A 14,692-nucleotide genomic window follows, 5' to 3' on the forward strand; every position below is an offset into this window, starting at 1 on the left:
AGAATTATATCTCCACAAAAATATATTTAAAACTGGTTTTGGAAAGGAAAAGGCCTGTGCATTATTGTTAATGTAACTATGACTTATGAAAAAAGTCTAGAAGCAGAACACCCGTTTGCTATTGTATTTGTTTATATATATAATATTTGTTTATAATGTTAACCAAATGCCTCTAGGTGTTTACAGCGTTCTGTTTAACATTTAGACAATATTATTGAGGATAAACGGTTTTGCACTCATACATGTTTACAGAACCAAAAGCCCAGAAACTGAGCCACAAGAGGGGAATTAATACTGATGGTCTTCGAAGAGTACTTCTAACCACACAAATGAAGGTAAATTAAGATTTTTATATATGGATGTATTTTTATTATGCCACACATATACATTTCCATTCTCTCTCTTCTTCTGTGTTCTCCTGTGTTGTTTTTTTCTTCTGCTGTTAAGATGTTGAAAACACATTTAAAATGGTAGGGTGCAATTGCTGTAGAATCAGTGTACATTCAAAGTTAGGAAGAAGAAATCAGTTTAATTTGCAGGGAGGAGAAAAAGTTACATATTGAGAGTATGTTCTGTGATTCAGGATGAGACACTAATGAAACACTAAAGAGACTCTGTGTAAGGATGTTGTTTTGCTCTTTTAGTTACAACATCCTTTTCAAATTCTATTGTGATTTCCCTTTTATATATATGTGTGTGTGTGTGTATACACACAGAGACATGTATGTTTACGTGTCTATGTGCATATTAGTTTTCAGACAGTGTTCTAAGCATTTTCTGAAAACAACGTAAGCGGTGAATAGCACTGGTATTCTGACAGAGTAAAAAGGGAATAGATCATGTAAAATCATCACTTGCGTGTTTTCCCTAGTGTTTCTGCTACCCGTGTTGGTAACAGAACGGTGGGGTATGCGCATTCCCGAAATGACCCAATAGTCTTTTCTTTTGTTCTCAACATTTTTGACCCAGTTCAAGTGGGTGTTTAAGTGTACCCTTAATTCAGTGCCTAAAAAAGGGGTGACTGAAACAGAGGTTTTTGATGAATTGTTGCTCAAGAGAGAATAGAGATTTGATGGTTCCTCTGTACTCAGGCTTCTAGGAAAGCCAATATGTGTGGTTTGGGGTTTTTCTGTGTTTGTTTGGGGTTTTTAAGTATTTCAAACTGCCTCTTGCTTTACTGTGAGATTTCATTAAAATTATTCCTAAAAGGCAGAAAGATACAACTGTTGTTCCCCTGTTGAAAAATGACTAGAGTGGGGATAGTGAAAGCTTTTTTTTTAGGTATTGTAGTGTAGCATTTGCATTTTCATTGATAAATTTGTCTTTAATATATTGCATATGAATTTCACAACCTATAATTTTTTCAATATTATACTGTGCTGCTTTTTTTTTTTCCCCTCCCCCTTCCCGCAATAAGAATCAATTTGCTGCTCTCGGTGCTCCAAAGAAAGACACTTCTCAGATTGAAGGACCATCTTTAAATAACACTTATGGTTTTAAAGTCAGTGTGGAAAACCTGCAGGAAGCAAAATCTTTACATGAGGTAACTTACCATTATGTGTTATTTTATAAAACAATAGTTTATCAAACCAGTTTTATAATGGGAGAATTTAAAAATCTTTTCCTCCTTGGTCCCTGCCTGACTTAAAATGAGTCAGTGTGTGATGTCTGCAGCTTTAAGTAGTGGCTCTACTACTTTCAGCTTGATCTCCAAGTGCCTTTATTTAATAATATTAAACTAAATTTCATGGTATTTTTGTTGAGAAGGTGGTAAACCTTCCTTTAAAAAATAAAAATAAGGGAAAGATCAGAAGGAAGAAATAGTAAGTTTTATATAAAAACATTACTGGAAAAACTAGTTGAGCATAACTTTCATTAATTGTTTTCTTAAGAAACAAGGCATCTGCCTTCATTCAGTCGGGCCCTCCCTGTATCTTCACATGTTACTTTCTGAACCTCTTGGCCAGTTCCTACTACATTTAACAAAATGGTACATGTCTCAAAGAGTGCCTCCACATATTTCATGTAGATCGGTGGTTGGTCTGGGAAGAGAGTTCAAAATTGGTGAATACTGCTGTGTTTGGCTGCTAAATGGCCAGCCAGCATGTGTGTGCTCCCAGAGAGTCACCACGTCCATGGCTTGGAATTAGCTGTTGACCAATTTACAGATGACATGGGGAGATGGAAGTTTTATATGCTGAGTAGATGACACAGGAGAAGCCACAAGAAAATAATGATTTTGCACGAAATGGAGATGGAGCTTGATAGTAAAATTTCATTTGAGTGATGGCTGTAGTGATTTATGATGCAAATCTAGAGGAAATCAGGCTGCCCCCAGGGCAGCTTACATACTCAGAAATGTTTGTAACTTTTCCCGTGTGATCCCTCCAACTTGCCCACTAGTCCACATTATCAACTATAGTATGCAAGACAACAGAGCAACAACATAGCATTGAAACAGTATTAAACACTATGGTATTTATTGTAGAGTCAAAACTGTACAATATATAGGGATTAGCATTTTCTTAATGCAAACCATTCTGCAAAAGCTGTAGCAACATGATGTGGAAGTTCATTAATGCAAGTGAAAGGAAAGTTTCTCCATATCTTCCTGTAAGTGACTTAGTCTTCATGTTTGTTTGCATGTCTTGGGTGAGGGAGGGAAAGGAAAATAAAGACCAACATTGACTCTTTTTTCTTGATCTGTCCAGAAATTTAGTTCAGTTCAATATGCAAATCTGTTTGAAAGCATTACAGGAGTTTACAATTGTTGAAGCTGAGCATTTCTGTTAGTTTGTATTTTCTGCTTTTGGTAGAAGATCATGCTCAGAAACAAAGAGTGAATTTTAATAACTGAGTATAAAAATGTATTAAGTGTATCATCTTTTCTTTTGTAAGATAATGCTTTTTGCAAAAAGTGAGATCCAGAGATGCATGTTTAATAATTTCTATTAATTTTCGCATGTGACCATTTAGTTTCAATATAATATGACCATATAAATGTCTGCAATGAATTCATTTGCACTAATAATCTCCTCTTAAATTTTTGAAGAAAGGTCCAAAATATACTAACTTACTGTATTTATTTGTCGGTAGGTCCAACACCTTACCCTCATCAGTATGGAGTTACATGCTCGAACCAGACGAGATTTGGAACCAGACCCAGAGTTTGATCCGATCTGTGCTTTATTCTATTGCATCTCATCAGACACAGCGCTGCCAAATACTGATAAAAAAGAAATCACTGGTGCTATAGTGGTTGATAGAGACAGGACACTCCCAAGCCAAGGTTCTTATTTCTTTTTTCTTAACATTTTACAAAAATGCTTATTTCATAGTAATCAAACAGTAGCAAGCAAAATATAATCGAGTATCTATATTACTATTTAGCTCATTTAATTTTGTCTTGTTGACTGTTGATGAATGGCCATATTAAACATAGAGAGAGTTTTCCTGCTTATATCTTCCAAAGAACTATTGCATGGGCTGTAAACTGCAGATAACATACACATGTGCAAAATATCTATGTTTGCATACTTGTGCACAAGCTCCTGCAGTGTTCTAAAAGTATAAATAGGAAAACCTGCCTTTAGTTTCCTACTGGAGTTGCTGGATAGCTACAAGTAGAAAATGTTAAAAGCAAGACAGGATGTTTTATATTTTACTTAAGGGTTATTTTTGTGGTTTTATCTGATCCTTTTAGGATCTAAACAGGGGCCCTTATTCTATTGTACCTTTTTGGCTTTGTTTAGACCAGTGATACTCAACCTGTGGCTCTAGAGCCGGATGTGGCTCTTCATGGCCCTACAGGCGGCTCTCGCAATGTAGGCGTCTGATCGGCGCTCCACTCTATCAGGCAGCGCGGGGAGCACTGAGCAAATGGACCAGCAGTGTGGGAGTCGCTGAAGTTCCCCCTCCCATAGGGGGAAAGAAAAGGAGCTGCTGGGATCCCCCCACAGGTAAGAGTAGAGATCACCTCCCACCCAGCAGCTGTGGGGCAGAATAGGGAAAAACTCGCCCTTTTGCCCCTTGTACCCCTTCACCCCACTCCTTCCTAGCAGCCAGAAGGGGTTGAAGACAGAATGCTGCTGGGAGAGGGGATGCTGATGTGTCATGTCGTGATGTATCAATATGTGATGATGTTGAGGCAGCATCATCACACATTGAAGTGTCATGATGGGAAAAAAAAAATCACACTGTTGATACTTGATTTTTAGGGTGCTCTACAACTCCATTTAATAAAGAAGTGGCTCTCCAGCTGTTAAAGGTTGAGTACCACTGGTTTAGGCTAGTAAAAAAAAAACAAAACAAAAAGTCCTCTTTTCTTTCAGGGTTTCTTTGGCACTGTGAATGTGTATTAAACCACAAAATACTGTCTAAAATCTAAAGTGTGGACAAAAACCTACCAAAAATAAATTTAGCACTAAGGCAACAGCTCCTTCTTTTACCAGTTTATTTTACAAAGTATTGTAGATACTGTATCATGTTAAGCTAAGTTCTTATTATTCTCCGTGAAGTTTATTCTGGTATTATATGCTTGTTACTATCTTTAAAAAAAGTATCTCCGTGACCTTTCTAAGTGAGACTTTTCGCAGTATAGCCACTATGGCTCTTTAGGTGTGTGCCACTGATAAATTATCAGGAAAAAGCTCTCTGTAAAGAGGTCCAATAATATTTTGAAAAATTAAAGGTTTTGATCTGGTTTTGTTAGTGAAATAAAATGGTATGTTTAAATGTTATTGTGACATTCCTCGCTTTAATTGATGTGTTCTGTCAATATTTTCTTGGTTAGAACTAGAACTTTTTGACTTCCCTGTGGAGTGACTTGACATTGAGATACACCTTTTCTTTTTTTTCCCCCCTTTTTGTATTATTACTTTGTAAGTTACATTACTCATTTTAACATCTGTTTCTGAAAGCACGCTTTTTTTAATTCTTAAGGTTTTAAGAGTGTGTCAAAGTAGAATGCCTTTTAAATCCAGATTGCTGCCCTAATCAGAGATATTACTATTGGTTGTATAGAGAAAATAAATACATAATGTGTTGCATATTATTAATTTAAAGAGGTTTTTTTATAAGAAGGCAAATGCTGAGCTCCTGCATGCATACAAATTTAGCTATTATTCACACATTATCAATGTAGACACTCTAGTGTGCACTTAAGTGAACAGTTGCTCATGATTTTCCATTTCTATTAGTAACTTAGCAGTGTTTTTTAAAAAGTGTACTGAAAAAGAACTATACTATGTTACGTAGCATTTTCATTCTTCAAAGCATTTCGCAAAGCACCACTCTAACCTAGCAATTAAAATACATATTTTGCATGAAAACACTGAGTGAGCTGTCATATGGTCTTTTAATATTTCTTACTCAAAAATAATTTTCTAATAGCTGGACTCTTGTACATGTAAAATGGTGAAATTTCTCTTGAATCAAATTGATTTATATCTGACAATTTGTGCAAGATTACCACTATGGTAGAATTTTACAAAGCAAAAGGAACAACTTTTTCCACCCAAGAGAAACAAAATAAATCCAAGGAATTAATTCTGATAATAATTAGTATTAAAGATAAAAATAGGTTGTATTCTATACTTCTTTTTGGCTGTATGTTTTATTCTAAAGCAACTTTGTTGACTAAAGTAATGTAATTCCTTCTAAATTGTAATGATTTTTTGTTTTACTTTATTTTCTAGGGAGCAGAGACCAAGCCCCCTTGCTCACAAGATCTGGAGTTACAGGACTAGAAGTCAGTTACGCTACTGATGAAAGAACTCTTTTCCAGGAAGTAGTGAATATTGTAAAAAGGTAGCATATCTGTACGTTCTGCTTTTATTTTTCAGGCTTGGTACAGCAGATTTAGTTCCTTCAAGCCTTGCCAGTCTCTCAAATACTGATTTTTGTTGTTGTTGTTTCCCTTGAAGGCTTATCTCTAGAGTGGACAAGCATGGTGGTCTTTCAAATAAAAATATTTTTTGCTTTTCCTTTTCTCTGACAGCAAGAACATTCAGATCCTCTATAGCAGCTGAGTTACAGTCTTGAAACAAAATCAGAAATATAAGTAATCTTCTTTAACATACAACCTTTCCTGTTAATCCCAGAATTTGTTACACATTTCTCTCTGAAACTCTCAGAATAGTAGATATTAACAGAGCTGAAATCTATAGAAAACCCTCATATGGGAAGAATTTTTCTAGGGACTCTGAGGCAAGACAGAAAAAAATCTACACGATACTAAAACTTCTATGGACAGATTAAAAGAAACGGTAGTTGAAAAATCAGTTTCCTTCATTAGTTTTGTCTTCTCTGAATGGAAATCCCCTGCTCCATCAGATTTGGAAAACTGCCTGTTTTCCCCATCTCCACCAAGACTGGGAAGCCTGTTTGGTAGCCTTCTCGACTGGTGAGTAGGTGGAACTGCAGACGTCTCTTCAGGCCCTACTGTCAAGAGGTGCAAAGCTGTAAAATTGCAAGGAAAAATAAACAGATTTAAACTATGAGTCACCCTGCTGGAATAGAGGCACAAGAAAAAAATGTGTACTAGGCAGAGTACATTTGCAATTCTTTCTCTCTCCAACCAGAAAACCTCTGATGAGAAAGACAGTGACCAACCCCATGAAGCCAGAATACAAAAAGAGTTGCTGAATGCAACCAACACAGGGTGGGTCCTGACAGAGCAGCAGATCCCTGTTCAGAAAAGACAAAATTCAGGTAAGGAACATAATTTTATTTTTCTCTTTCTTGGAAATCTAGTGCTCCATCAAGCTTAGGAAAATTACTGAGAATGTGAAGCTGCCAATAAATGAAAAAATTTCCACCAGTTTAAAAAGTGACACTACATAAAGAGTGTGAGAGAGAGGACTCAGCAGTTAGAATATATATTTATCAATGAAGAACAGAAGAAGTCTACATCTGTGCATATTGAAGGCATTACGGAATGAAAAAAAGCCATACAATTTTTGTAGTACTTCAAGGTGGAATGTACCGATCACCAGGTTGCTGACTGAGAAATCTCTTCTTAAGAGGTCTTCTCTTTCAACACTGTGCTAGCATGCCTTTTTGACTCAACAACTTTATCTTCAAAGATTGAGTTAGTTAACTTGTATTGCTGGAAGATAAAAGATTTGATCTATTAATGGAGAGGCAGACTGCTGTCATCATCTTAGTCTACTTCCCTCCCCCCTCTATGCAATATCACCTGAGGAATCAGATTTCTGCTGAACCCTCAAAGATATTTTTAAAACTTGGACCACATCTGCAGTTTAAAGCTCTTTCCCGACTTTGTTTTCTGTAGCCTAGGCAAAAGAGAATAATAAATTTTGCTGACGTAAATGTTTTAAATTTCTTAAGCACAAAAAAAGTGTCTAGGCCCAGAGTGGCTTTAACTGAACAAAAAACTATGTTAAAACTACTCGATTAAAAAGTAGTGGACTGCAAAAATCTTCCTCAATGGGAAATGAACAAGGAAGCAGCTTTAATGAAAAATTCCAGCATCAGGAATTATTTTTTAAACAATCTTCTGTTGTTGTTTCTAGTGTTATTTTTTCCAGCACAAGCTGGAAAAACCAGAACTCTAGTTGTTCTGGTTGGTGCACTTAGTAGATCTGATAGATTAGAGAAAGAAAACAATTGCGCCATGTTTAAGAAGCATTACCACTTGGGGTTCATGGAGCAGAACTCAAAATCACCTTAATTTTATCAGCAGAGGACAATATCAGTATCTTATATACTGATGTATGTATCTGTACGTTCTGCTTTTATTTTTCAGGCTTGGTACAGCAGATTTAGTTCCTTCAGCCCTTGCCAGTCTCTCAAATACTGATTTTTCTGATTATCCAGGCTAGAGGATAGTAGGTTCTTGTGACCAAATAGTATGCCCAGAGAGACTGCAGCTTGCTTTTGATTCATATTCTTGGCCTCTTTGGCTGTTGGAGGGAGGGGTGGAAGAGTGAAATTACAGATTTCTGGCACAATAAATATCTATTCAATCTTGATTGCCAATACCAGGAACAGACTTTAGCAACTTGTTGGTGCACTGCACAGAGGGTACCTTAGCTATGGGAGGAATTGTCTTATGCAGTCCAATTGAAGAATTCTTGTTCCCATTTCTAGTCATTCTCTTAGTAGTTGGCCTAATTCTTGCTCTTATTTCATATATGTGAAGTTGTGGAACATACTCATATGTTTCAAGTTCCAGCCTTCTACTTCTCTGTTCAGGCCTTTTGGGTTTGTTCTATTCTGGCTATTGAAAATAAGAAGTGGTTGATTCTGTCACTTTTTGTCAATAGATGTAAACTCTGGAAGAGCACAGTAGAGAATTCTTGACCACTGTTCCCAGCACAGTGATGAGGGAAAGATGATTTCTGGGAAATGTATCACATCCTGCAATACTCTTAGCTCATCGGTCCCTTTTTCCATCAGAAATTTGCAAGTGTTTTGTCTTCAAACAAATGACCCAGAGTATCTACGCAAATAGTCTTTATAGTGTGCTAGTTGATATTGAAATACCCAGATGCTGAAGCAGAGTGATAAATTACTGAGGTTTTAATGCTTGCTGATGTTTTATTCTTGGGCTGCACCGCTAGCTTTCTTCCACGCTGAAGAGTGTTTCCCAAATCTAACTTTTTATAGCAGAACTAAAGCTACTCTGTTACATGTTCACTGAAGATGAGTATTGCTCCAGAAAGTTCACTGGAATCGATGACCTGAAGCTGAATTCAGTTATACCTTCACTGTGAAGTTGTTCAGCATGTGCTAGATCTGAATGACCACAGTAAGATTAACATGTGTTTCCACCTAGACATCTGTAAAGTAAATACCAGGTTAAATGTTCTTCTGTGAAGCTAGTAGATTTTGCCTCTAATTAACTCAGGGCAGTTGGCAAATGAAAGTCATCTTGGGGTCTGTAGACCTGATTGTTTCTCTGGAATTGTGATCTGTGATTTCATCTCTGCTGAAAACCAGCAGATTTGTCCAAATATGGAGAGGAATAAGCACCTTTATTTCTTGGAGATTATTACTCGGAGTGATTCAGCTGTGAAATGGGAGTACTTACAAGTGTGAGTACCAAAATCTATGTAGAGACAGCTAAAAGAAAGCACATCATTGTAATTCTCTTCGATTCTAAAAGGTATTGAAATATTGAGCTGCTTCAGGGTTGAGAGGCAGGGAACAGCTTGAAAGGAAGAGCCATAGAGGTGAGTTTGGAGGAGGCAGGGAAGAATAAACAACATGGATTTGCAACAAAAAAACCATAATTAAAGTGGTTCTTGGTACCCTGACAATCGTCTTAGAGTTTGAGAGGAAGCTTCACCTACATAGGTCCAATTTTCCCTTCTTTTGTAAGCTGTCTTCTGGCTGTAAACAAAAAAACAGGACTTCAGCTCAAAACTGGCATAAAGCAGCTGAGAAACTACCTCCTTCCCATCCTTTGCAGCCAGTGTGGATGATGTAGCAGCAGAGAAAGCCAAGTTGTAGGCTCTTTGGAGTTGTCATAGGGGAAATTAATTTATTTGTTTTCTTGAAATGGAGCCTGTACGTATTTTGCAGTCCTAAAGGATTCTGTCATGCTGCCTGAACAGCATTCTTGAATAGACCCTTCCTTTATCCTAAGGTGTCAGCTGCAATGAGCTGGGAGAAAAATTGGAAGAATCTGTCTGCTGGAACAAGTAAAACAGAACCACCTCTCTGTCTGAACCTAAAGGCAGAAAAAAGACTAAACACGTTCACATAGCTCCCTAAACCAGTCAGTACAAAATGCAGGAAAGCTGGCTGTTTGAGGAGGAGGAATGGAATGCTACAAGGATGTTTGTCTTGGAGATTTAAAGAACACGGGTAAACTAGATATGTCCAAGCCTGATGGAGCAGTGGATTCCCATGAAAGAGAAATTAAATGTCTGAGCCTCTCCTTCACTTCTAAGGCAAATTGTGCCACTCTTCTATAAGTGCAGATACTACCAGATAGCAGAAAAGGGCTGATCCTGCAGGCACGAGTGAAGCAAAATTTGGGGAATTCATGTGGGAATGCATAGTCCCCATATTTGTGACGCTCAGAAAATGTGGAAATAGGATGGGCTTGAAAAAAAGTAGATTTACTGCAACTTGAGACTCACCAGCCACCCACAGCTCTTTGTCCCCATGGAATTAGTTTCTGATGAAAGTATAAAAACAGAGTATAAAGCTGTAAGATTTTTCTTAAAGATTGTTGGGCTAAAACATTTGTAAATTATTTAGATATTCATATTTAACATTTAAATATTTTGTATAATCTTATTCTTGTATGATGCTAATCAATTTTTTGTATTGGATGCAATGCATTATATTTGTTCTTCTGTAAATGCTCTAGCAACGCTTTCTTTTTAAAATAGAGATGTGTTAATCTAACCTTCTTTTTCCAGGCCAGTATCAACTTCTGTGGCGTTTTCATATATAAATCTTTATTTAACGTCCTGTATCAACTTTATGGATTTTTATTGTCCAAAGCAAGCTGGAAAAATGTTTTCAGAGATTTCAGTTATGTATTTGAGTCGCCAAATATTCTGCTCCCATGCACAGTTACTACTTTTATCTGTATCGTAGGTCTGGCCTAATTTTTTTCCCCCCTTTTTCTCTTAATTTTAGCTGGAAGAAAAATAACAGTCAGGAAAACCAGGCACATAAGAGAAGGAAAGGCATAACTGTGATCTTTAGTATTCGTTCACAAAATTGTCAAATGAGAAAGAGGAAGAGATGGTATAAGAGCACATAAAATTTAGCTAGAAAGGAAAATAATCACATTTCTTCTCTCTGCAGCATGTATGAGTTGAATGCTAATGTTGTCGTCTTTAAATCCTGCCAGTATAAATGCTGCTTTTCATCTTTGCAGAGGCTGGCAACAGCATGCAAAGCAGTATCAGTGCCCATCCTTTTAACAAAAGAGCACTATGTTGGCAGGCACACCTCTTATTCTTGTCATGTTAGTCCTAGACAGTAGCTTTCAAATATCAGTATTACAGCTTACTAGTTTCTTGCAGGTGTAAAAGCTGGTCTCATTACGATTTCTTTTAATAAAACAGCTTAAACTGATGATGAAGACCAACTGGATAGTATACTGTAAAAATTGTGAGAAGGAGCGTGAAAATTAGAAAACTTGTCCTCTCCTTAGCTTGTAGCCCGTCGTCTTTGTGGTACCACATGAAAAGGGGAGAGAGAAAACGAGAAAGAGACAGATTTCAGTTGAGCTCACATCAGCTAAACCTTGGGTTTACCTGTTCTTTTTCCCATTTGCAATAATGTCATCTTTTAGCTCCAGGCATCTCTTCTTCTCTATTAGCAAAAAAGAATGCCGCAGGAGGTCTCAACAAATGATGCACTGGTCCGTTGGTACAGCTGGTACATGGGATTGGGCAGTAGGAGAGGGCACTTCTGCTGCATAAATTGAGAGAGTTGATCAGCAAAGGAAATAAGCAAGAAACAGCAACGCTTCATCTTAGGTGCAAGAAATCTGATAGGTCTGTTAAACCTGTTGCATAAGGTAGACCTTATACGTACTGTAGTGGAGGAGTTTGGGATCTCGAGTGTTGTCCTGAAGAAAGGAGTTCTACTTGAATATAATCTTACTTCATTTTGTCCTTCAAAGATAATTCAGAGATACACTTAACCAAAAATTATTTTGATCGTAAAGTTAATGAAACACCTAAGCATACATAAATTTGTTAATACTAACTGTAGTCCTTTGTGCATGTACATTGTGAATGCATGCAGATATACATACAAAATACATGTATGTGTAACTTACTGCAGTATCTGAGCAACTCAGTTGCTGGTAGTGCGTTTATCATTTCTCATGCTTTCAGAAGGACACCACTTGGATCCAAGTTTTAAATATAGGAAACTGGGCCCGAGGGACTGTGTTTCCAGGGAGTTTACAGTAGGGTTTGAATTCACCATTTACTAGCTACTCTGCTTTGATTTTCCGTATAGATAGCTTTGTATGAGAGTCTGACTGAAACTTAGACATCTGTATTTCATTGTCCATATCTTGAGTAGCTACCCTCATCACCATGTACGTTAAATGGAAAGAACAGAATCTCATTCTGCAAGAGGTGGCTAAAATATAAGGAATAGGCCTTTTTTCTTCAATGAAATTGGAGACCAACTTAGAAAACTTGAGACGCCAAAATTAGTTGAAATTAGACCCTCCCCTTAATGCGTGTGCGGTGTCTAGTTGGGAAGGAAAAGCAGAGTAAGTAACGCACTGTAAAGTGATACCCTGTGACTCAGTAATGTGCCATTACAGGCAATCCCTAATGGGGCCTATACAAGCAAGACTGAATTCAAAACTAGCACACTGATTATTTTTTTTTTTTAAATCTTTTGAGTGATAAACTTTCTAATCGACATGAATTTACATCAAATTGTCTTAAAATATGTAATATTTAAGTTAGATACAATTTATTTATATAAGAAAACGCATGTATCTGAAAACATTATAAACTAAAGTGAGTTTATGTCTTGTCCTGTAAAACATCTTCCCATCTGAAGGATACTCGAGAAACAATTCTTGAGATTATATGCAGATGGTTTACAGAGGTAGTGTTATTCATTAGCTTAAAAGGGAATAGTAAGATTAACTCAAAATTGATGAAATGTTGTATACGGTTGCAATACAAATAGGGATATTTGCAGAAGTAATGTAATAGCCCACTAAAATTCGTTTAAGTAGGAAGTGAGGTAGGTAATTGACTACTTGGGCAAGGAAAAACCCAAAGCAACTGGCCTTCATCACAAGTGATGGCTGCTAATATAATTATGGCAACTTGCTGCTTCCAAACAATATGCTTATTTCTGTTCAGAACAGGCTTAAAAGAACAAGCAAATTCCTGGCATAATGAATATTGGTTTATGTGCCACATAAGCAGTTCTTCACAAGTTTCTCATTCACATTTGAATCTATCATGGAACCTATCTGCATAACATCTTGCCTTGTGTAAAATCTGCAAGTATTTTCCATTTTGAATTATGTGAAACCAGTTTTCAAATACGAATGTAAATGACTACTTCTGTAAGATTTTCCTTCATTTTAAATAATCATTAGTGTTTTTCAGTATGGTAGGACCAGGATAGTTTAGCTGCAAGAATTAATGTGAAAATATGTTAATTTTTTTAACATTTATTCTATGACTTGTATAAACCATTACATAATTCCTTTTTATTTCAAAGCTTAGGTGGAGCTATTCATAATTTTGGAACCTCAGTTGGCAATCGTTGTATGTTGTACGGAGGAGCAAGTGGTCATAACTCTCTTTGAAACTGATTCTGCTGCTGGAAAGAACTGCGGGCTACAATTTATGGACAATTCATTTGTCCATAAATTGTTCCAAGTAGCTCTGGGTTTGTACCACAGGTAGAATAGGTTTCCAAAATGTGTAAGTTTACTACTTCCACTCCTGATGATCATTTCCTGTTTCCAAAAGCAAAGAATCATTCAACATTAACAACAGATAGCAAAATACCCCCCAAATGCAAAGTGCTAGTTCTTTTACTTTCTCTAGAACTCTACAAATCAAAACGCTAGTTTAGAATCTTCTGCTTTAACCAAAAATTGTATCAAAACCATTCCTTCACAGGTAGAAGTAGGTGGCAAAAGGGATTTTTGTAACTTTTGCTGATGGTGCAAAAGCCGAAATTGTAATAAAGATATGATAGCCATGCTGAGTAAGAAGATTCAAGTACTTTTCCCTTTATTTTTCACAAAAAGTTTGTGTCTGTGGCAGAAGTGTGGAGAAGCTCTTTAGCTATTCTCAGAGTAGTTAGTTACTTCAAAGCGATTTGTCGTCTGCCTTTGGCTGGGACACACAAGCAAGGAAGAAACTTTCACAATAACGTCTGAAGCTTCATTTGTAATACCTGTGATGCAACTTTAACTTAGGATTTGCAGAAGGGGTATTCTATATCCAATCATCAGGGAGCATTGGCATTTTTTGATGCGTTTAAGGATGCAAAAAGTACAGAGAATCCTGTTCATAAGCTATGGCCCCTGACTACTTCCTCCATAAACTACGGTCTACAAGTCTGCATCCTGTTGTGGGGTTGGCTGTAGACTGTGGTACAGGACCCTCAGCCTATTGTCCAGTCGTCTACCTCCTGACAGCTGCCCTTTTGATGTTCAGTTGTATTGAATGCTGACTGCTGGAACTCAAAACCCCTTGACTGAGCTGCATTGAAAGAAGCAACTATTCTTCCCAGTGAAGCTTCCTTTTTTTTTTTTTTTTTTTTTTTTTTTCTATAAAAATAATAGATATCTGATGTAATACTCTGGCCAGTCTCTTTCTGCCCTGCCCAAGAAAAATCACTCTTAGGCTCTTCACCAAGTGACCAGATCATGACTTTTTGGTTTTAATAGTGCCTACTCAAAAGGTAGGTGACACAGGCTCCTCCAAGCTAACTCCTGCCTGTGCTTTGACTTTGAAGCCACCTTGTTTGTCCTTCTGTCTAGTCAACTCTTCTCTGAGCCTGATTGGAAGATGGCAGTGACTGTGTCAGAAGACAATTCTGCCTTTTGTTTTTGTCATACCTGAGCCAGTCAACTTTTCCACCTGCCATGAGATACAGCATGAAATGAGTTTTTCTTGTGTATCTTACTATATAGAAAGAAGGTTATCTTAAAGAAAGAGGTATTTAAATAGAACTGGTATATATGGTTGCTTTTTTC

At 37.0% G+C, this 14,692-nt stretch overlaps 1 protein-coding gene across 4 annotated transcripts in view; it reads left to right on the forward strand.

Moving 5' to 3' along the window:
• The window catches only part of REV3L (REV3 like, DNA directed polymerase zeta catalytic subunit), a 123,468-nt gene that overhangs the window by 83,026 nt on the left and 25,750 nt on the right, over positions 1 to 14,692 (forward strand). For all 4 annotated transcript variants that reach the window (XM_054197314.1, XM_054197315.1, XM_054197316.1 and 1 more), the window contains 4 exons: positions 253 to 335; positions 1,418 to 1,543; positions 3,097 to 3,289; positions 5,697 to 5,808. In XM_054197314.1, the coding sequence (XP_054053289.1) occupies positions 253 to 335; positions 1,418 to 1,543; positions 3,097 to 3,289; positions 5,697 to 5,808 (514 nt within the window). The remainder of the gene's footprint in view (positions 1 to 252; positions 336 to 1,417; positions 1,544 to 3,096; positions 3,290 to 5,696; positions 5,809 to 14,692) is intronic.

This window comes from Rissa tridactyla, chromosome 3 (genome assembly GCF_028500815.1).
Source record: "Rissa tridactyla isolate bRisTri1 chromosome 3, bRisTri1.patW.cur.20221130, whole genome shotgun sequence".
NCBI classification, from domain to species: Eukaryota; Metazoa; Chordata; class Aves; order Charadriiformes; family Laridae; genus Rissa; species Rissa tridactyla.